Genomic DNA, 24,684 nt, shown 5'->3' with positions numbered 1-24,684 from the left:
AAAATAAAATAAAATAACAGTAGGGAGGCTAAATATACAGGGGGGTACCGGTGCAGAGTCAATGTGCGGGGGCACCGGCTAGTTGAGGTAGTTGAAGTAATATGTACATGTGGGTAGAGTTAAAGTGACTATGCATAAATAATTAACAGAGTAGCAGCAGCGTAAAAAGGATTGGGTGGGGGGGCAGTGCAAATAGTCCGGGTAGCCATGATTAGCTGTTCAGGAGTCTTATGGCTTGGGGGTAGAAGCTGTTGAGAAGTCTTTTGGACCTAGACTTGGCACTCCGGTACCGCTTGCCGTGCGGTAGCAGAGAGAACAGTCTATGACTAGGGTGGCTGGAGTCTTTGACAATTTTGAGGGCCTTCCTCTGACACCGCCTGGTATAGAGGTCCTGGATGGCAGGAAGCTTGGCCCCAGTGATGTACTGGGCCGTACGCACTACCCTCTGTAGTGCCTTGCGGTCGGAGGCCAAGCAGTTGCCATACCCAGGCGGTGATGCAACCAGTCAGGATGCTCTCGATGGTGCAGCTGTAGAATTTTTTGAGGATCTGAGGACCCATGCCAAATCTTTTCAGTCTCCTGAGGGGGAATAGGCTTTGTCGTGCCCTCTTCACGACTGTCTTGGTGTGTTTGGACCATGATAGTTCGTTGGTGATGTGGACACCAAGGAACTTGAAGCTCTCAACCTGTTCCACTACAGCCCCGTCGATGAGAATGGGGGCGTGCTCAGTCCTCTTTTTTTTTTTTTCCTGTAGTCCACAATCATCTCCTTTGTCTTGGTCACGTTGAGGGACCACCAATTGTGCAAGTTCTCCCACTTAAAGATGAGAGAGGCCTGTAATTTTCATCATAGGTACACGTCAACTATGACAGACAAAATGAGAATTATTTTTCCAGAAAATCACATTGTAGGATTTTTAATGTATTTATTTGCAAATTATGGTGGAAAATAAGTATTTGGTCAATAACAAAAGTTTCTCAATACTTTGTTATATACCCTTTGTTGGCAATGACACAGGTCAAACGTTTTCTGTAAGTCTTCACAAGGTTTTCACACACTGTTGCTGGTATTTTGGCCCATTCCTCCATGCAGATCTCCTCTAGAGCAGTGATGTTTTGGGGCTGTCGCTGGGCAACACAGACTTTCAACTCCCTCCAAAGATTTTCTATGGGGTTGAGATCTGGAGACTGGCTAGGCCACTCCAGGACCTTGAAATACTTCTTACGAAGCCACTCCTTCGTTGCCCGGGCGGTGTGTTTGGGATCATTGTCATGCTGAAAGACCCAGCCACGTTTCATCTTCAATGCCCTTGCTGATGGAAGGAGGTTTTCACATTCACAGTTATGACATTCTCCCAATCCTCTTCTGGATCATCCAAATGCACTCTAGCAAACGTCAGACGGGCCTGGACGTACTGGCTTAAGCAGGGGGAGTGTGTTACTGATGGTAGGCTTTGTTACTTTGGTCCCAGCTCTCTGCAGGTCATTCACTAGGTCCCCCCGTGTGGTTCTGGGATTTTTGCTCACCGTTCTTGTGATCATTTTGACCCCACGGGGTGAGATCTTGCGTGGAGCCCCAGATCGAGGGAGATTATCAGTGGTCTTGTATGCCTTCCATTTCCTAATAATTGCTCCCACAGTTGATTTCTTCAAACCAAGCTGCTTACCTATTGCAGATTCAGTCTTCCCAGCCTGGTACAGGTCTACAATTTTGTTTCTGGTGTCCTTTGACAGCTCTTTGGTCTTGGCCATAGTGGAGTTTGGAGTGTGACTGTTTGAGGTTGTGGACAGGTGTCTTTTATACTGATAACAAGTTCAAACAGGTGCCATTAATACAGGTAACGAGTGGAGGACAGAGGAGCCTCTTAAAGAAGAAGTTACGGGTCTGTGAGAGCCAGAAATCTTGCTTGTTTGTAGGTGACCAAATACTTATTTTCCACCATAATTTGCAAATAAATTCATTAAAAATCCTACAATGTGATTTTCTGGATTTTTCCCCCTCAATTTGTCTGTCATAGTTGACATGTACCTATGATGAAAATTACAGGCCTCTCTCATCTTTTTAAGTGGGAGAACTTGCACAATTGGTGGCTGACTAAATACTTTTTTTCCCCACTGTATCGCCCAAGCCTAATCCACAGGAAGAGCTGGGAAGGGCCATCACATGACCACATCCAGGAATCTGGGCTGGCTTTTTATACCCCTCATCACGGTAACAGAATTAAACAGCATGGCCTTTGAGAGGAGTGCAGAGCACGTGGTCACCTCAATACCCATTGCAAACGTCGGTCCCTATTGTTAAATTCCACCCGTGTGTGCTTGATTAAATTCATTAGGAGGAAGGGTTTGATGCATAAAAAAAATAATGTGCTCAGATTCAGAAATGTTCCTTTTTAGCTTAGATGTCTCTAAATCTGGTTCTCTTTCAGAGGAAGATTGATGACTAACTTCAGGATTAGTCAGCTAGCTCCTGTCTGATTTGCTACAGTATGTGTTAGCAGTGAGTCAGAGTGAAGAGCACCCATCATATTCGTTGCCTTGGGACATTGTATGATACACTTCTCCTCTGTGATTTAATCTTCCCATTGAAGAAGAGTTCGACTCATCTCTTGGGGGCATACTGGACGTTCATAAGGACTTAATTTTGCTGCCCCTTGCTGCAGGCAGATATGGAGAAGAAGGAAAAGAGCAGTCCGTTATTTCCAGAAGGATCTGGGCAGAGTGCTGACACGGGTTTCCTCTGTAACACTGACAGCACAGCAGCCAAGAGAGGGGGGTTACTACTGCTCTCTGGGCATGATTTACTACTAGTTTACTACTATCTCACTGTACGCTACTGTACTATTTGTTTGTCTGTTGGTGTCTGTTTGCTAGTTACTACTAGTTGCTGGTTTTTATCTAGTGACTTTCTGTGATTTCGGGTGGTGTGTTTATGATAGCCGAGTTACAATCCACATAGGTCTAGTATTCTCAACACAAGTACTGAAGTATTTTTTGTTTTTGTTGCTGGAGTTTTGTAGAATTTGGACCCATTTTGAGTCATACAAAATTGTGTGTTCTCTACTCCAACAATTAATCCACAGATAACACGGGTAACCTAGTTATTTTTCTTTGATTCGTCTCTCCTCGCTCATCTTTCAATCACCCACGTAGGTTAGTATGCTGGTGAAAACCAATTAGTAGATGGGAGAGGCGGGACTTCCAGCGCGTCAAGCATCTCATATAGAACCAAGTTCTGTTTTAGCGACTGTCTATGCAGAAGCCCGTAGATGTGCATGAGCAGTTAGGATGAAATGATTGAAAAACATGCAGGTGTACATTTATTTTGCAACGCTCGTGCATGCAACGTGGCCGTTCTAGTCAGGGTGTCAGGCTTAATTGTTTTGTCAAGACGACCAACACATTCTCTGTGTATGCTGATCTGATCGTCTCAAAGGCTGCTTTTTTGCAATGTTGTCAAGACAACTTGTATGCAGTTTCTGTACTATTTTGCTGTGTTGGCGCTTTTTCCCCAATGCCTCTATGTAGGCGATGCTTCAGTCTCCGCTGAGCGCCTGTGAAAATGTGCATACACAGGCTGTCAACGAAGAGAGGGGTAGAGGGATGAATGTAAATTGTTTGTGAAAGTTGAAGGCATCATCCACGGTGGCTCAGATTCTGGCTGAGACTGTGATTGTTATTGTTGCTGTGACTGCTGTTGAGATGGCATCTGTCAGTCAGAGAGTCTCACCTTTGTCTGTTGTGTCAATTCGACTCTCATTTGCTGTTCAACACTGTTTATTTTGTGTTCAGCACCACAGAGTTTGCCAGCGATGCGACTGTCACGGGACTCTCCCAGCCAGCACAGGGAGTGTCAATAAGGATTTCTATGTGAGGTGTAGAATGTGATCCACCAGTGTGAAGTGTGTGTGGCAGTTAAGTCTTTAAGGTCAGCGGGGGTCCTGTGTGACTTCTTCTCAATAGAACTAGCTTTTGGTTATCCAGCTGACTCTTCTCCACAACCAACTCACATGACTACTTTAGATGGCAATGGGACAGGAATCCCTCCCTCCCTTTGACCTGTGCTCTTCACGCGTAATTGAATTTGCAGACCGTAGGCCAATCTATGCTTGCTGCCATTCGCTTAAATTAACGTTGCCTGGCGTCCATTGCCACTGCTCTGGCCTGAATGTACTCACTGAAGTGACACTAAAGCGAGACTGTAAAAAGCCTATTTCATCATGTTTCTCTCTCCCATGACCTTGTTCTCCTGTATTGCAGGTCTTGCCAGAAGATGAATGTCATCAAAGACAACAAAGACTTGGCCTGTTTCTACACTACCAAACACTCCTGGAGGGGAAAGTAAGAGGCGCACCTCATATTCTAAAGTTCCTTATCCTGATAGGATTGAATTGGTTGAATGACAGTTTTCTATGTTCTTGGAGCTGGTCATTAGTTTGGTAATTACCACACCTTCTAAATGGAACTATAAATGCAACAATTTCAAAGATTTGACTGAGTTACAGTTCATATAAGGAAACCAGTCAATTGCAATAAATTCATTAGGCCCTAATCTATGGATTTCACATGACTGAGAATACAGATATGCATCTGTTGGTCACAGATGAAAAAGTAGGGGCGTGGATTAGAAAACCAGTCAGTATCTGGTGTGACCATCATTTGCCTCATCTCCTTCGCATTGAGTTGATCAGGCTGTTGATTGTGGCCTGTGGAATGTTGTCCCACTCCTCTTCAATGGCTGTGCGAAGTGGCTGGATATTGGTGGGAACTGGAACATGCTGTCGATCCAGAGCATCCCAAACATGCTCAATGGGTGACATGTTTGGTGAGTATGCAGGCCATGGAAGAACTGGGACATTTTCAGCTTCCAGGAATTGTGTACAGATCCTTGCGACATGGGGCCATGTATTATCATACTGAAACATGAGGTGATGGCGGCGGATGAACGACAATGGGCCTCAGGATCTCATCACGGTATCTCTGTGCATTCAAATTGCCATCGATAAAATGCAATCGTGTTCGTTGTCCGTAGCTTATGCCATAACCCCACCGCCGCCATGGGGCACTCTGTTGACATCAGCAAACCGCTCGCCCACAAGTCTGCCATCTGCCCTGTACAGTTGAAACTGGGATTCATCTGTGAAGAGCACACTTCTCCAGCGTGCTAGTGGCCATCGAAGGTGAGCATTTGCCCACTAATTGCCTAACAGTTCTGGTGGACATTCCGCAGTCAGCATGCCAATTGCATGCTCCCTCAAAACTTAAGACATCTGTGCCATTGTGTTGTGACAAAACTGCACATTTTAAAGTGGCCTTTTATTGTCCCCAGCACAAGGTGAACCTGTGTAATGATCATGCTGTTTAATCAGCTTCTTGATACAGTATGCCACACTTGTCAAGTGGATGGATTATCTTGGCTAAGGAGAAATGCTCAAAAGAGAAATAAGCTTTTTGTGCGTATGGAAAATGTCGGATTTTTTATTTCAGCTCATGAAACATGGGACGAACACTTTACATGTTACATTTATATTTTTGTTCAGTAAATATGCATCTCTGCTCTGTGAATGGCATTATCATGCTTTGAAAGATAGCCTAGGTCTTCATGTTCAGGTTAACACCAACAAGGTAATGTCAGGTCAAGCCATGTGCACTCTACCATTCCACACTGAGCCTAGTTGTTGGCCTAGCTATCAGGCAGCAGCAGAACAAAGGGAAGGCACTGAAATCCCTGACTCGGTCCTTCCATTGTGTTTGCGTTTCCTTATCTTCAATGGGGGACAAGGTGTAAGTAAATCACTACTGTCAGATTCTCGCTATCCTGAATACATGTCACTGAAATCCCAATACCTATATATTGCCGGTTAGACGGATTACTCGTGATCTATGGCATCACCTCTATAGCGCTAAGTAGGGCTGGGCGGTATGGCTAAAATATCATATCACAATATTTTCCACATTTTTTTACGGTATTTTATGTTTTTGAATAATAAAAGTTATAAATATGCTTTGTGTAGTTCATGACCCTAGAGTGGCAACACTTTCATTATAAGTGATTTGAATGCGGCTTTCTCCATTCTGATTTGTTTTATACTGTTCAATCCAACCCCCCCAAAAATTCAGCATTTTCATAATTGTTTGCATTTCCTGCACTCATTTGTTATAATTTCCACACTGTGCCATGTAGATCTGCATGATATGGGCAAATAATCTAGGCCTAATTAATTGGTCAACTGTTGGAATCATGGAAATAGAATGATTATTCTAATTATATAGTGGGAATCTAGTGAGCAGCACTTTGAATACATTGTTTGACATGACAATGAATGAAAAAGCCAGGGAGGGATTATTGTGACAGGGTAGGAACCAAAGTGTTGGTCAGTGGTTTCCAGGGGATCCTAATTCGATGTTACATTACATGTTACTCTTACTTCATGTATACTGAACAAAAATATAAATGCAACATGTGAAGTGTTGGATCCATGTTTCATGAGCTGAAATAAAAGATCCCAGAAATGTTCCATACGCACAAAAAGCTTATTTCTCTCAAAATAGGGGGCGTGGCTTGGTGTGGGAAGCGCGTGGGGGAGCGGCATGCAGAGGGAACGAGACGACAAGTAGCAAATGGAGTGAACTATAAAAAAATGGACATTACACGCACCAAAGTGGCGTGTCACTTTTAACAAACATAATTACCGGTGTATATAGTAAAATACAGTATACCGCCCAGCCCTAGCTCTAAGATAACGTTAATAAATACAGCTGAATGGTAGCAATGAGTTCATGAATCAATGGCTTCTTCTATACCTTGGAAAGGGAAAACAAATGTTACTAAACAAACTAGTCCCGTCCTGTTTCTCTGGTAGACTTCAATAGAGGTGAGACCTGAGAGACATTGGGCATTAGTCAACAGGATCACATTACCGATGTGTGCTTCCTAAATGGCTTTGTCCTATTAAGGCAGCCATTGACTGAGGTAACTATAGCAGCAATGCTAAAAGAGCAGATTAGCTACAGCCACAGGAAGGGGAGGGTTGAGGGCTTCATCCTGCTAATTCCTGCAGTGATCTGTGGTGATGTTTGGAGTGGACAGTCATTGAGTCAGGCCAGGGCTTTGACTGGGAGGCCAAGAGAGAAGGGTTTGGTTTATTACCTAATGTTGTTTCTCCTCTCCGCTCCCTGTGGAGCATATGGCCGAAACAAGGTCCTTTGCGGCTTTCTCAACTTCCCCCCCAAGACAGTTTTGTTGTATAGCCTACAGTGGCTTATTTGCTGTTGCTTTAAGAAACTGCGTGGAAATACAGGTGACTGTTTGCAGTGTGAAGCCAGTCTTTTATACACAGAACATCTGTCAGGGGGCAAGCCTTAATTACAATCAACCTTGATTAGCCTGCACTCTTTTCCCAAAGTCTCAGCGTAAACAGCACTATTGCCCTTTTAATAAGAACCTCCTCAGTCCTGAAGTACTGTAGAGAGAGTCCAGTTTCAGGAAGAAGCAAGCTACACGACTCAGTAGGAAAGGTTCACCACCGATTGCACAACATCAAAGCGCCTTTTTAATGACGTAGTATTTTCTTCTCCCGGTGCTGTCTCTTGTGAAGTCCTTTTAAATCCTGTGACTCCTGGCATCTAAAGGCTGTATTAGATTTGGCCTCAGTGTGGCTAACAGGCTGCTCAATGTTGTGGCCACACAAAGGGCCTCTCTCAGAGCCATCGCTGCTTGGATTGTGGACCGTCAAGAATCTACGCTCCCCTGCTGCCGGATCTGCTCTGAGCCGAGAGTGAAGGATTCACTCTACAAACACAGACCACATAGGCTACAGTGTACTTAGGAAACTGGTTTTGGCACCTTCCTAATATTGAGTTGCACCCCCTTTTACCCTCATAACAACCTCAATTCATCGGGGCATGGACTCTACAAGGTGTCGAAAGCGTTCCACAGGGATGCTGGCCCATGTTGACTCCAATGCTTCCCACAGTTGTCAAGTTGGCTAGATGTTCTATGGGTGGTGGACCATTCTTGACACAAACCGGTGTGCCTGGCACCTACTACCATACCCTGTTCAAAGGCACTTAAATATTTTGTCTTCCTCATTCACTCTCTGAATGGCACACATAAACAATCCATGTTTCAATTGTCTCAAGGATTAGAAATCCTTCTTTAACCTGTCTCCTCTCCTTCATCTACACTGATTTGAAGTGGATTTAACAGGTGACATCAATAAGGGATCATAGATTTCACCTGGTCAGTCTGTCATGGAAAGAGTAGGGCTGTTACGGTGACCATATTACCGCCACACCAGTGGTCATGACAGCAGTCAATTCCAAATTCCATTCTAAATCAAAACAAGTTTCACACATACAGTGGATTCGGAAAGTATTCACACCCTTTGACTTCCACATTTTGTTACGTTACAGCCTTATTCTAAAATGGATTAAATAAAAGTGTTCCTCAATATACACGCAATACCCCATAATGACAAAGCGAAAACAGGTTTTTAGAAATTTGTGCTAATTGTTTACCTTATTTACATAAGTATTCAGAACCTTTGCTATGAGACTCAGAATTGAGCTCCGGTGCATCCTGTTTCTACAACTTCATTGGAGTCCACCTGTGGTAAATTCAATTGATTGGACATGATTTGGAAAGGCACACATCAGTCTATATAAGGTCCCACAGTTTTCAGAGCAAAAACCAAGCCATGAGGTCGAAGGAATTGTCCGTAGAGCTCCAAGACAGGATTGTGTCGAGGCAGAGATCTGGGGAAGGGTACCAAAAAATGTCTGCAGCATTGAAGGTCCCCAAGAACACAGTGGCCTGCATCATTCTTAAATGGAAGAAGTTTGGAGCCACCAAGACTCTTCCTAGAGCTGGTCACCCGACCAAACTGAGCAATCGGGGGAGAAGGGCCTTGGTCAGGGAGGTGACGAAGAACCCGATGGTCACTCTGACAGAGCTCTAGAGTTCCTCTGTGGAGATGGGAGAACCTTCCAGAAGGACAACCATCTCTGCAGCACTCCACCAATCAGGCCTTTATGGTAGAGTGGCCAGACGGAAGCCACTCCTCAGTAAAAGGTACATACAGCCCACTTGGAGTTTGCTAAAAGGCACCTAAAGGACTCTTGCACCATGAGAAACAAGATTCTCTGGTCTAATGAAACCAAGATTGAACTCTTTGGCCTGAATGCCAAGCGTCATATCTGGAGGAAACCTGGCACCATCCCTACGGTGAAGCATGGTGTTGGCAGCATCATGCTGTGGGAATGTTTTTCAGCGGCAGGGACTGGGAGACTAGTCAGGATCGAGGCAAAGATGAACGGAGGAAAGTACAGAGAGATCCTTGATAAAACCTGCTCCAGTGCGCTCAGGACCTCCGACTGGGGCGACAGTTCACCTTCCATCAGGACAACGACCCTAAGCACACAGCCAAGACAGGAGTGGCTTCAGGACATGTCTCTGAATGTCCTTGAGTGGCCCAGCCAGAGCCTGGACTTGAACCCGATCTAACATCTCTGGAGAGACCTGAAAATAGCTGTGCAGCGACACTCCCAACCTGACTGAGCTTGAGAGGATCCGCAGAGAAGAATGGGAGAAACTGCAAGGTGTGCCAAGCTTGTAGCGTTATACCCAAGAAGACTTGAGGCTGTAATTGCTGCCAGAGGTGCTTCAACAAAGTACTGAGTAAAGGGTCTGAATACTTATGTAAATGTGATCACGTTTATTTTATTTTAAATACATTTGCAACAATTTCTGAAAACCAGTTTTTTGCTTTGTCATAATGGGGTATTGTGTGTAGATTGATGAGGAAAACACAATTTAATCCATTGTAGTAATGTAACAAATTGTGAAAAAAGTCAAGGGGTCTGAATACTTTCCAAATGCACTGTATATTTAGGTGCAGGAGCTCCACAATACTTTTGAGCTAATATTCTATAAGAGGACCAGGAGCTCAAGCAGTAGAACATTTGAGGTGCCGGTACTTAGCTCCGTTGAGCTCCTGCCCAAGTCAAGCACTGCTTCTTCTGGCTTGCGCAAATAGCCTACAGCTGTGTCTGTCCCGAGCTCACTCGCTCGTGAAACAGAATATTTTATACAATGTTGCAAGTTGACTAGACCAAAGTTGATAGTTGATACAATGTTTCAAGTTCTTTGCAGACAGGCCATGCATAGCCAATGTGATTTCTAGGATATTTATTTTTATCATCAGGATATTTTCTACCTGCAGGCTGCAATGTTTTTATTTGTTGGCTTTATGTAGGCTATTTTTACATACAGTGAGGGGAAAAAAGCATTTGATCCCCTGCTGATTTTGTAAGTTTGCCCACTGACAAAGAAATGATCAGTCTATAATTTTAATGGTAGGTTTATTTGAACAGTGAGAGACAGAATAACAAAAAAAAAATCCAGAAAAACGCATGTCAAAACTGTTATAATTGATTTAAATTTTAACGAGGGAAATAAGTATTTGACCCCCTCTCAATCAGAAAGATTTCTGGCTCCCAGGTGTCTTTTATACAGGTAACGAGCTGAGATTAGGAGCACACTCTTAAAGGGAGTGCTCCTAATCTCATCTTGTTACCTGTATAAAAGACACCTGTCCACAGAAGCAATCAATCAATCAGATTCCAAACTCTCCACCATGGCCAAGACCAAAGAGCTCTCCAAGGATGTCAGGGACAAGATTGTAGACCTACACAAGGCTGGAATGGGCTACAAGACCATCGCCAAGCAGCTTGGTGAGAAGGTGACAACAGTTGGTTCGATTATTCGCAAATGGAAGAAACACAAAATAACTGTCAATCTCCCTCGGCCTGGGGCTCCATGCAAGATCTCACCTCGTGGAGTTGCAATGATCATGAGAACGGTGAGGAATCAGCCCAGAACTACACAGGATCTTGTCAATGATTTCAAGGCAGCTGGGACCATAGTCACCAAGAAAACAATTGGTAACACACTACGCCGTGAAGAACTGAAATCCTGCAGCGCCCGCAAGGTCCCCCTGCTCAAGAAAGCACATATACAGGGCCGTCTGAAGTTTGCCAACGAACATCTGAATGATTCAGAGGAGAACTGGGTGAAAGTGTTGTGGTCAGATGAGACCAAAATGGAGCACTTTGGCATCAACTCAACTCGGAGGAATGCTGCCTATGACCCCAAGAACACCATCCCCACCGTCAAACATGGAGGTGGAAACATTATGCTTTGGGGGTGTTTTTCTGCTAAGGGGACAGGACAACTTCAACGCATCAAAGGGACGATGGACTGCGCCATGTACCGTCAAATCATGGGTGAGAACCTCCTTCCCTCATTGAAAATTGGTTGTGGATGGGTATTCCAGCATGTTTATGACCCAAAACACACGGCCAAGGCAACAAAGGAGTGGCTCAAGAAGAAGCACATTAAGGTCCTGGAGTGGCCTAGCCAGTCTCCAGTCCTTAATCCCATAGAAAATCTGTGGAGGGAGCTGAAGGTTCGAGTTGCCAAACGTCAGGCTCGAAACCTTAATGACTTGGAGAAGATCTGCAAAGAGGAGTGGGACAAAATCCCTCCTGAGATGTGTGCAAACCTAGTGGCCAACTACAAGAAACGTCTGACCTCTGTGATTGCCAACAAGGGTTTTGCCACCAAGTACTAAGTCATGTTTTGCAGAGGGGTCAAATACTTATTTCCCTCATTAAAATGCAAATCAATTTATAACATTTTTGACATGCGTTTTTCTTGATTATTTTGTTGTTATTCTGTCTCTCACTGTTCAAATAAACCTACCATTAAAATTATAGACTGATGTATGTCTTTGTCAGTGGGCAAACGTACAAAATCAGCAGGGGATCAAATACTTTTTTCCCTCACTGTAGTTGGCAATTGCAATAGAAGTTACTTTTTAGGTTTGTATTACTTTAATTTAGATTTGGATAGAATTTTGATTAACCACACATTGATTTTGAGATATGAAGACGCTATTATAAATGGAATGAAACTGTTCCACGAAAATGTGCATATGAAAACCATAACTTGCACTCAGATCGGTGGAAATGGTAAGATAAATTGGCATTCCACATGAGAAAGGTTGCCGACTCCTCATGTAGCCTATTACCGGAAACTTCAGGAGAGTAATGGCAGAATCTGCGAATGCCAGCAGGAGCAGGAGGAGAATGGTTGGGTCAGGTTACGTTTTTTTTTAGATCTCTGACTCCCTCTTGAGGCATTTGTCTTATTTAATCAGACAAGCTCAATGCAAATAGTTGATTTTATTAAAACACATAGGAATATACACTACATATACAAAAGTATGTGGACACCCCATTTAAATTAGTGGATTTGGCTATTTCAGCCACACCCGTTGCTGAAAGGTGTATAACATCGACCACAGCCATGCATTCTCCATAGACAAATATGAGCAGTAGAATGGCCTTACTGAAGAGCTCTGTGGCTTTCAACGTGCCACCGTCATAGGACGCCACCTTTCCAACAAGTCAGTTCATCAAATTTCTGCCCTGCTGGAGCTGCCCCAGTAAGGGCTGTTATTGTGAAGTGGAAACGTCTAGGAGCATCAACGGCTCAGCCGCGAAGTTGTAGGCCACACAAGCTCACAGAACGGGACCGCCGAGTACTGAAGCATGTAGTGTGTAAATATTGTCTGTCCTCGGCTGCAACACTCCAAACTGCCTCTGGAAGCAACATCAGCACAATAACTGTTAGTTTGGAGCTTCATGAAATGGGTTTCTATGGCCAAGCAGCCGCACACAAGCCTAAGATCATCATGCGTAATGCCAAGCGTTGGCTGGACGCTCACACAGGTGATTGCTGCGTGGAAAATGTGTTCTAATACTGTAAACCCAGTCACTGCGCAACATTCCTAAATGCAATCTCAGGAAAAGACAACAGTTTTGATGGCAATTATTGAAAAGAGCGGGATACATAGCCGCGGGAAGTAGGGGTGCTGAGGGTGCTAAAGCACCCCCTGAAAAAGAAGAATAAAACAAATATATTAATAAACCCAAACAAAATTTGGGGGAAAAATATATTTGTATTTTTTACAAAATCAGTGCACTGGGCCTTTACTAGTCCTGTATTAGTGGACCGATATAGCCATCTGTAGTGTGGGCAAAAAATAATAATCAGCATCGCCGCCCCCAAACTACTTCCTGTGGCTATGGCGGGATACCAGCTTTTCAGTGTTGTATGATGTTTTAGCATACCCCACCAAAACATGAGACATCCATGTTTTCATCACTTGAAAAGATACATTGGTGAGATTTGATATCATTTAAAAGTTTACAAACAGGGTTGTCAAACAATTGTATAGTTTCTGGAAAAAAGGTTTTTACTAAATATGATTTTTTTAAATTTTTACTTTAACGTCAATTATTTAAAAAAACACGAACTGTTTTTTTCATATTCGCATACGCTGTAGCTTAGACCCTATTTTCCATCCAGGTTTTTGTGTTGTGCCTGCCATCGGTTGAGGCACAACATGTTCTTGAATACAGGGTGGGTGTCATGTTTTAGCTGATAAATAAACAAACAAACTGTTTTACTCCATGTAAAAACGTATACATACGTACAACAACTTACAATGACTACATTCATTTGCCCTGACCTTAATGCTCACACCCCCATCCCTAGTGCCTGCATTATTGTTTGCCGCTTGTATCAATTTGTTTTTCTCGGTCGCCCCTGCTTTTTCAATAATAAATAATTAGATTTTTACATTGTGTTAATGATGGTGGATTGGTTGATTTCCATGTTTTTAGTATACGTTTTTTCAAGATGAGTGATGAGAAGAGAATCGTCCAGCCTATTGGGTATTTCACAACACCCCCATATACCGTGTCTTGAAATATGCAGACCGACGGATTAAAAGTAAATTTACATTGTAAAACGTCTGACAGCCAACTTTCTAGCTCTGCCCACAACTTCCGGACTTTATAGCGTTCCCAGAAAGCATGGATTATTGAGTCATTATTAGTTTTACACTTGAGGCATGACTCTGCAGTTGTACTGTAGAATTTGTGAATTTTGTCTCTTGTATAATACATTTTATACATTCATTTTATACTGGATTAAGCGTACATTTTTGTTAACTGTATATTCGTCAGTTATGCTGCAACTTTCACCTTAACTTGTGCCAACATCAGTTCCTTTTTAAGTCTTGGTTCCAATAGTAAAAAAAATTCTAAGAGGTTGTCAGTCGGATATGCTCTCTGCAAGGTTTTGTATATCTTCCCTATCATATGAACAACCTTTTCTGACTCAAATAAGATTCCCTCAATGTTGCTCTGATGTCCAAAATACTTCAAATCGAAATTTTGTGATATGTAACTTTTAAGTTGCATGTATTTGAAACTATCAGTCCAAAATTACTTTTTAATTCTGTCATGGAAACATTTCCACTTTCAAATGGTACAACAAAGATGGTTGGGAGTTCACACATCAGAGAATGTTGACTTGACTGGGAATATCTGTTTTAAATTATACTGTCAATCCTCCATAGAAAAGCTATTGAAATATAGAATAGACATTCCCATTTAATCGGAGTTTACGCATTTTTAGATAATTGACGTTAGTGAAATGTTTAAAAATGAAACATTTTCGTGGAATTTTTAAAAATGGAAATAACATTGTTTGACAACCGTGTTTGTAAGCTTTTGAATGATATCAAACTCAACCGTTTCTCTTTTCCAGTGATGAAGACATGGATGTCTCATGGTATGGTGGGGTATGCAAAATGGGTCAACTTTTAGCACCTTTATCTCCTGAATGTTTTGCCATTCAGGTCCAAAAAGTCACTTTCTGACAACTTTTCATACATTTGCCCAAAGAAGAAGTTTTGTTTAAATCAAAAGGGATGCTTTCAAAAAGTGATTGAATTCAAATGGATTTAACCTGCTGTGTCTGTGAGGTAAGGGCTGTACTATGCATCGCTTACGCTGCATGTTGTGCTTTCTCTCCATATAAACGCCCTTTAACCTTCGTCTCTGTTACACCCTGGTAACATAATCTACCATAACCACCCCCCACACTACTGCCTTCCTCCTCTGTCCCAGGCAACACTGAGGAATTGTTAAGGAGGGAAGAGACAATTTGATTCAGTCAATGGAAAGGCTCTTTCAGTGTGTGTGCTTGTGTGTACATCATGTACCAAAGCCTAGCTGTCTGTAGACAATAGATTTTCCAGCTATAGACAAAATACCCCAGTGCCTTGCTTTGCACTAGGCCTCCGTGCCTAATTTAAAATGTATGACAAACAAAAACCATTGATTTCAAAGTTTAACAAACCATACAACTCCATGCACAAGGACTACCTTTAAAAATGTACACTGAACATTTTACAGAAACACATTTACTGGAAGAACTGTGCAGATGCTAAGTTTAGTAACAGAATTTTGGAAAAATCTCCCGCAGTTTCTGTCCAAGTTTTGAAAAAAACGGTTAAATATCTGCTCCGAATCAAGATTCAATGATGCCTGCAGAAAGAATGGGGTGTCAGCTATGACATGACACATTCACTTTGAAAAAATCTATTTTGCTTTTTGAACTACAGTAAGTGAAGTGGATATACCCCGGGTAACAGAATTGTGGAAACGGAATTTCATCATGTGCCCCTGATCTGTACTACACAGAAATGCATCATTATGGATATGAACGTCATTGTCTTCATGGTGATGTATCCTGAATAGGTACACAAAGGTAGAAATATGGAATATTCTCCTTTTGTATATTTGGGTATTATTCTACACACTGGCTATTATTTTAATGAGCTCCTCCACCAAACAAGACCAAATTTGGTTGGTCCGAACCAAATCTGAATCAGTCATAGATGTCTGTTTCACAAGTTTGGAACGCACAGTAGAGTTCAGTACAGTACATTAGTGTACTCAACTCTAGTGTGCTCTACTGTGTACTGTACTGAACTCTACTGTACAGTATTCTACTTTTCTTTACTGTACAGAACTCAACTCTACTGTACTCTACTGAACAATACTTTACTTTTCTTTACTGTACTGTACTGATCTATACTCTACTTTTATTTACTGTACTGTGCTGTACTGTGTACTGTGCTGTCCAAACTTATGAACCCAACTGTGGTTTGTGACTACTGTGATTTCCCATTGTAGCCAATTCAATTGCAGAAATTCCGTTACCGATATTTCAGAATTTCCATTACCGATTAGGTAACGGAATTTCGAGTTTTAATCACTTACCAATTTTGTTTATGAATTATTATCAGTAAAAACACTAACATTGATAGGTTCACCTTTACTTGTTACTTCTGAGAAATTTGAAAATATCTTAAAGATATGTGGGTTTTTGGTAACAGAATTTCAAGACGCATGGCAATGTTTCTTAAACTTACAGAAGGCAGAACATTTCTCAAACTAAATATAAGTGTTGATATTAGTTGGCAGGGGTCTTTACTTTAACATTATTGTGTTTTGATGTATTTCTAATATACATTTTCTGGTAGATGTTTTCTAAGACCCCTTTTCTGTATGACCAGAAATCAGCCTTTGCTTATTCCTAATAAAATGGTTTAAAAAAATAAATAAATAAGTGTGTGTGTGTGTGTGTGTGTGTGTGCTTTCATTTGACACCCAATTTGATATGCTCCTATGAACTTCACATGTTGGTGCTCATGGGTCCTTTTACATGGAAATCACCCACTGCCAATTAAATGTTCCACTGCTTCCAGTAACACTCGTATGAAATTTGATAGCAGTGCCTTTATGATGATGTAAAGCACTCTTTGAGGTCATGGAGGAAATGCCTGAATGATGCCTGTCATTGTGAGGAGCAGCATAGCCTGCCCTGCCCTCTACTTTACATAACCTCTGACCCATGTAGGCTATGGCTATGTAGAGTTTTTCCTGACCATGTGACCTGCCCAGGAAAACAACTCAGGGCCCTAGTTAGTCTATAACCGGTACCCAGAGTATGTCCTGGTCAGGTCACATGGTCAGGAAAAACTCAGGTCCCTAGCTACTACAGTATGTGTGCTAGGCTGGGCTGTTCCACGCTTAGACTGGGCTGGGTGAGGGCCTGTGTCTGCCTGGAGAGTACTGCTCACAGAGGATGAATAATTAACCAGTCGTGTGACTAGGCCATGCCCAGCCACTGAGCACTGAGCAGCAAGGACAAAGGCTCCATGTAGGGGGGTGCCCTCGGAGCAGAGCAGGGGCCCTGCACTTAGAGGAGCGAGGGAGGGAGGGTGGTTGGCTCAGGGTAGGATGAAAGGGAAACGATGTGTTTGCATAAGGATGGAGGAGGAGAGGGAGCTAGGCTCTGGATCCAGAGAGACTGATTACTCTCAATGTCCCATCTACCTCTGTATTTCTATCACTGATATCTGGACACACTCAGGCGTGAATCAAAGATCTTTCAAGGTGTATTGGAATGAATGGCCAATGACTGTGATTGTCTATTTAAGCCACTTTCTGTTTGTCTGAACGTAGTGAAGATCTGTCTGTGTGCTTGTGTGCGCCAGAATGTTTTGTGTTGAGGAGAACAGTGATTGGGAGGTGCTGAAAGTGCTCCTTTCAGCTCACAAACACTGCCCTCACTCACACTCTCTCCCTTCACCTATTGATTAGACAACTCTGTGAAGCCAAGGTCTTCAAGTGTGACACACTCTTCTCATGAGAATATGCCAAGGCCTAAATGTTGATAAATGTGTGTGGGTAGAGATTAGAAGGTGACAATATAGCCTAATATAAGTCTTTGAAAATGTAGGGCCTACGTGATCGTAGTCATTTTGATACGCAGAACAAGGAACGTTGCATGAATGTCGTCGTAAAGCCGGTCCACCCTTCCTGTGTTGAGTCAATCTTCCCATTCCCATCATCTGTCAAGTCAGTCAGCTTCCATTGAATCTGTTGCCTTATTGCCAATCACACATTCAGCACATTTAAAGGCATCAGCGTGACCACAGCATGGTTAGCAGCATGGTGGAAGGTGGCCGAAAACAATACCAACAATACCACCAATTCACTTCATCCAATTGAACAACCCAGGAAATAAGTCCTTTGGGGGTTAGCATAGCAACATCTGAGCCTGGCACCTGACTTCAGCCTGGTTTAGTTTTATACATGTTCAGATGCAAAGTTGTGAACAGGATGTTGCTATAGAATTTCAGTTCAGAGCTCTCTGCTCTTCTTCGTTCAGTTTCGGTGCCCAAGAGCTGTAGCATTTAGGTTAGGGTGCACATCCTAGGTTTTGCTTAGAGGCCTTGTTGGGGCTTGATACTAGGGCAGCTTCTCAAATAACGCCCTATTCTCTTTATAGTGCACTACTTCTTACCAGGGTCCATAGGGCTGTGGTCAGAAGTATATAGGGGATAGGGTGCCATTTGGGCCTCAGTATCACACTTATTTTCAGCCTTTGGCTCCTCGTGGTAACGGAAGTCAGTTGTGTGAGTGGCAACGTGCCCAGCTAGCCCAGTCTCCCCCTCTTTGTCTGAGTGTGGCGGTCTGATGTGGAGGAGAGCGATCAAGGGAAAGTCTAGCGGAAAGTCTTCAGCCGCTCTGAGGTAGCTAGGGCGGGGTACACTGGGCTGCAAGATCATCAGACCCCCCCCCTACCCGACACGCACGCTTATAAACACACAGTCAACGCTTTACAGTGGCTGCCCTTTTCGACTCCCTTTGAATGTGGCTGGCGGTAACATTTCTCACAGATTTCGAGCACGCTTCACTGTTGGCTTGTATATTAACTCAACCGTCCTCTCCCTCAGTGTCAGCAAGCTACTCGCTAGTTAAACCCCACTTATTATTCAGTTCCAGTGACAAAACGGTAGCAGTTAGAGTTCCGCTCCGTATTGGTGCTGTATAAACGACTGTATAAATATCTTCTATTCCTTTTATAGTGCTGCACTAAGGAATAGGAGACATTTGAGATGCACATACAAGTTCTCTGGTCCATTCATCTCACTCTGTCCAGTGTCGAACTCCTCAGACATAATAGGTTTTTATTTCTGCAATGGTTATTTCCAGCTCCAGAGGTATTTCGGGAGCATTGACTGATGGGGAACCATTTTTTTGTATCAATTCATCAATGCTAATGGAATTCACCAGCCTAGCCAATGCTAGGATAACCTTTGTCACTTCAGAAATGCCACCACTTAGGCTACAGCAGCAAAGCCATTCAGGTCCACCACCCTCACTGCAGTACTCCAGTCCACACACTCTTTCTTTACTGAATGTTCAGCTACCCTAAGTTGCAAATGGCACCCTATTCCCTTTATAGTGCACTACTTTTGACTAGGTCACATAGGGCTCTGGTCAAAAGTAGGGCACTATGTAGGGAATAGATTGCCATTTTGGGACGCAGCCCCACAGGAGAAAACGCATCGCACTGAATGACGGTCTGTCGTTATCTGCCATTCGTTCGGAGTTGGTTCGGCGCAGTTTGTTTTAGGGACCACCCGCTGGTAGGCGTCTGACTGCTAACATTTTCTGCTGTTTCTACATGGGTTTGCACTCGGTTAGCAAATTACAGTGAGCTCAAAGTATTGGGACAGTGCATTTTTTTGTTTTGGCTCTAGAATGAATATGGGGTTAAAGTTTAGACTGTCAGCTTTAATTTGAGGGTATTTTCATCCATATCGGGTGAACAGTTTAGACAGCACTTTTTGTACATAGTCCCCCCATTTTAGGGGACCAAAAGTATTGGGACATTCACTTATGTGTATTTGGTCCCATATTCATAGCACGCAATGACTAGGCTACATCAAGCTTGTGACACTACACATTTGTTGGATGCATTTGCTGTTTGTTTTGGTTGTGTTTCAGATTATTTTGTGCCCAATAGAAATGAATGGTAAATAATGTATTGTGTAATTTTGGAGTCACTTTTATTGTAAAACAAACAGCAAATGCATCCAACAAATGTGTGGAGTCACAATCTTGATGTATTCATTGTGTGCTATGAATATGAGACCAAATACCTAACTTTTTACTACTTTAAAGCACATCCCAATACTTTTGGTCCCCTAACATGGGGAACTATGTACAAAAAGTGCTGTAATTTCTAAACGGTTCACCCGATATGGATACCCTCAAATTAAAGCTGACAGTTTGCACTTTAACCTCCCATAGTCGTTGTATCATTTCAAAGAGCTGGAGTACAGAGCCAAAACAACAACAAATGTGTCACTGTTCCAATACTTTTGGATCTCACTGTATGTCTGGCACTGTGTTCAGAGGTGCTAGGTACTCTTGGCCAGCAAATGCTACCGATGTGTCCATGCCTTACCTCAATGTTATAAAAACAAAACAAAAAAACAATTCCTTTAGCAGACACTTTTATCCAGAGCGACTTACAGGAGCAATTAGGGTTTAGAGCCTTGCTAAAGGGCACATTGACAGATTTCACCTAGTCAGCTCGGGGATTCGAACCAGCAACCTTTCTGTTACTGGCCCAACCTCTTAACCGCTAGGCTACCATCCAGGACCCTCAATGTCCTGTAGGTTCTTGTATAACAGATGTTGTGTAGGTAGGTGTCTGACTGACTGAGCTCTCTTCTCTGTTCCAGGTACAAACGAGTCTTCTCTGTGGGCACTCATGGCATTACCACGTACAACCCCGCCACGCTCGAAGTCACAAACCAGGTCAGTGGGCTCATTTTAAAACCCTTAATGATGTCTCTATGTCTGAGTCATGTGAAATTATCCTTGTGATCAATATAGCCTTTGTCACCATTTGGATGCTAATCTACAGTCGTGGTCAAAAGTTTTGAGAATGACACAAATACTAATTTTCACAAAGTCTGCTGCCTCAGTTTTGATGATGGCAATTTGCATATACTCCAGAATGTCATGAAGAGTGATCAGATGAATTGCAATTAATTGCAAAGTCCCTCTTTGCCATGTAAATGAACTTAATTCCCCCAAAATATTTCCACTGCATTTCAGCCCTGCCACAAAAGGACCAGCTGCCATCATGTCAGTGATTCTCTCGTTAACACAGGTGAGAGTGTTGACGAGGACAAGGCTGGAGATCACTCTGTCATGCTGATTGAGTTAGAATAACAGACTGGAACTTTTAAAAGGAGGGTGGTGCTTGAAATCATTGTTCTTCCTCTGTCAACCATGGTTACCTGCAAGGAAACACGTGCCGTTATTATTGCTTTGCACAAAAAGGATATTGCTGCTAGTAAGATTGCACCTAAATCAACCATTTTATCGGATCATCAAGAACTTAAAGGAGAGAGGTTCAATTGTTGTGAAGAAGGCGTCAGGGCGCCCAAGAAAGTCCAGCAAGCGCCAGGACCGTCTCCTAAAGTTGATTCAGCTGCGGGATTGGGGCACCACCAGTGCAGAGCTTGCTCAGGAATGGCAGCAGGCAGGTGTGAGTGCAACGGCACGCACAGTGAGGCGAAGACTTTTGGAGGATGGCCTGGTGTCAAGAAGGGCAGCAAAGAAGCCACTTCTCTCCAGGAAAAACATAAGGGACAGACTGATATTCTGCAAAAGGTAGAGGGATTGGACTGCTGAGGACTGGGGTAAAGTCATTTTCTCTGATGAATCCCCTTTACGATTGTTTGGGGCATCCGGAAAACACCTTGTCCGGAGATGACAAGGTGGGCGCTACCATCAGTCCTGTGTCATGCCAACAGTAAAGCATCCTGAGACCATTCATGTGTGGGGTTGCTTCTCAGCCAAGGGAGTGGGCTCACTCACAATTTTGCCTAAGAACACAGCCATGAATAAAGAATGGTACCAACACATCCTCCGAGAGCAACTTCTCCCAACCATCCAAGAACAGTTTGGTGATGAACAATGCCTTTTCCAGCATGATGGAGCACCTTGCCATAAGGCAAAAGTGATAACTAAGTGGCTCGGGGAACAAAACATCAACATTTTGGGTCCATGGCCAGGAAACTCCCCAGACCTTAATCCCATTGAGAACTTGTGGTCAATCCTCAAGAGGCAGGTGGACAAACAAAACCCCACAAATTCTGACAAACTTCAAGCATTGATTATGCAAGAATGGGCTGCCATCAGTCAGAATGTGGCCCAGAAGTTAATTGACAGCATGCCAGGGCGGATTGCAGAGGTCTTGAAAAAGAAGGGTCAACACTGCAAATATTGACTCTTTGCATAGACTTCTTGTAATTGTCAATAAAAGCCTTTGACACTTATGGAATGCTTGTAATTATACTTCGGTATACCATAGTAACATCTGACAAAAATATCTCATAACACTGAAGCAGCGAACTTTGTGAAGACCAATACTTGCGTCATTCTCGAAACTTTTGACCACGACTGTATGATCTGTCATTTTTAGCTTTAGTGAATGTGACATCCCTTAGTGACATGTTTGTCTCTCTCTCTCTTTCTCTGTCCTCTCTGTGGTGCCTTGCAGTGGCCGTATGGGGACATCTGCGGCATCACCCCGGTGGGCAAGGGCCAGGGCACCGAGTTCAACCTTACATTCCGCAAGGGCAGCGGCAAGAAGTCGGAAACGCTCAAGTTCTCCACAGAGCACCGGACAGAGCTGCTCACAGAGGCACTGGTGAGAGAACACACAATTGGTTCTGGAAGAATATAACTTGTAAATACCACAGGAGCTTAGTTCAGATGCCTTAGCTCATCAGGACCCAAAATATAAGCTTGTTTTAGCCGATTGTTTGTAAACCATATCATTGTAAACAATGTATAATTTCAGTCCATAGCCCCATCTATACATTTGAGTGGTTAGATTTCTGAAGCCCCACCCCTCAGCTGTTTACCCAAAAAAGTGGTGGGATTACATTTCACATTTTACTCGTTTAGCAGACGCTCTTATCCAGAGCAATTTACAGGCGTAATTAGGGTTAAGTGCCTTGCTCAAGGACACATCGACAGATGTTTCACCTAGTCAGCTCCGGGATTCAAACCAGCAACCTTTTTGTTACTGGCCCAACGCTCTTAACCGCTAGGCTACCTGGGATAACTGCTTTGTCATTGTTTGAATCCCAGATTGCCCCTTTAATCACCTACTCCCACCACCAGCACAATTGGCCCAGTGTCGTCCAGCGTAGGGGAGGGAATGGCCGGCAGGGATGTAGCTCAGTTGGTAGAGCATGGCGCTTGCAACGCCAGGGTTGTGGGTTCGATTCCCACGGGGGGCCAGTATGAAAAAATAATGTATGCACTCACTAACTGTAAGTCGCTCTGGATAAGAGCGTCTGCTAAATGACTAAAATGTAAAAAAATAGCATCAGCCATTCTTTTTGCATGAGAACACTCACAACACATTAGCAACAGTGGCCGACTGTAGGTTGCTTTATAAACACCATCACATACATTAAACGGCATGAAGTTATCAAGAATGCACGCACACACACAAGGACAGATCTAAATTGCAGGGAAGGCGAAAAAGAATTGCTGCAAAAACACTCATTGTCAAAAAAAATTGCTTAAGTTTCTAGCGCTCGCAAGTTACAGGTCCCTTGACACAGCTGGTTCTCACACACCACGCAGAAAACAAAATGTGTTGATATCATGAAATCATTTATTCTGAAGAGGTGTAAGAGACTCTCTAATGAGTTTGATATTTTCCATAAGAATTAGACCAGATACAGTAATAGTGCTGATCTAGGATCAGCCCCCCTGTATCACGTAGTGTTCTTCATTATGGTGTAGTAGACAAAACAGGTCTAAATTCAGCACTGAGAAGTATTATGAATACGGGCCCAGGTAACAGTGGATACATGTTTAATCTGATCTCTCTTTCTCTCTGCAGAGATTCAGAACAGACTTCTCAGAGGGAAAGATAACTGGCAGTGTAAGTATTGACTGAGAGAATGGAGAAAAGAGGGAGGGAATGAAAAAACCTGAACGAAAGAGTGAAAGGAGAACCGAAAGCATGAAATGCTCCTTTACAGAATGCATGACCTCACTATATAGTGGAGAATAGAGGGGGGGGGGGACAAATGAGTAAAACAAACACCCCACACACCCCAGGACTATGTTGAGTAGAGCAGAGAGGAGGAGGAGGAGGAGGAGGAGGAGGAGGAAGAAGAAGAAGGGCAGAGTGACGCAGCCTCTAGTTGTTCTTCCTGAGTTGATGATAAAATGATATGTGTCCTCTCTCTGTGTTTCTTGCTCTCTCTCTCTCTCTCTCGGTCTCGCTCTCTATCGCTCTCTTGCTCTCTCTCTCTCTCCCCCTCCCTCCCTCCCTCTCCCGCGCTGAGCCGGTCTAGCAGACACAGTCAGGAACCCTGAGGATTTGATTTAGTGTCTCACATGGCGTCCAAAATGGCACCCTATTCCCAATGTAGTGCCGCTCGCTCTGGTTTCAAAGTAGTACACTATATAGAGAGAATAGTGTGCCATTTGGGACGGAGCCTCTGTCTGTGTTTGTGTTCTCCTCCATCAGCACAATCCCATTTCCCTGGGAGAGAGAGGTTGGAATAGAGCAGCTGCTCGCGCGCTCCCCTAAGGGTGACTTTCATCTACAGCACAGATCAATACAACTTCCTGGTGATCTCATCAAAGAGAAGCACTATGGTTGCGTCTCAAATGGCACCTTATTCCTTAAAGGCCCTGGTCAAAAGTACTGCACTACATTGGGAATAGGGTGCCATTTGGAACAGTGCACTATGTTTTTAAAAGGGCAGCCAGGCACAGACATAACGAATATCTTCATATTTTCTTAAAGCAGGGTCTTGCATAGTGGTTCACTTTCTATATCCATTAGTTGTG

At 43.3% G+C, this 24,684-nt stretch overlaps 1 protein-coding gene across 1 annotated transcript in view; it reads left to right on the top strand.

Annotated features, from left to right (window-relative positions):
- LOC311109432 (dnaJ homolog subfamily C member 13-like) overlaps window positions 1–24,684 on the top strand; it is a 68,646-nt gene that overhangs the window by 3,421 nt on the left and 40,541 nt on the right. The window contains exons 2-5 of the mRNA XM_084152324.1: window positions 4,261–4,341; window positions 20,529–20,604; window positions 22,361–22,510; window positions 23,723–23,764. Coding sequence (XP_084008450.1) covers window positions 4,274–4,341; window positions 20,529–20,604; window positions 22,361–22,510; window positions 23,723–23,764 — 336 coding nt within the window. The 5' untranslated portion in view covers window positions 4,261–4,273. The remainder of the gene's footprint in view (window positions 1–4,260; window positions 4,342–20,528; window positions 20,605–22,360; window positions 22,511–23,722; window positions 23,765–24,684) is intronic.

The sequence above is a fragment of the Coregonus lavaretus genome, assembly GCF_964263955.1.
Source record: "Coregonus lavaretus genome assembly, chromosome: 34".
NCBI lineage: Eukaryota > Metazoa > Chordata > Actinopteri > Salmoniformes > Salmonidae > Coregonus > Coregonus lavaretus.
This window is presented reverse-complemented; position numbering and strand designations above follow the sequence as displayed.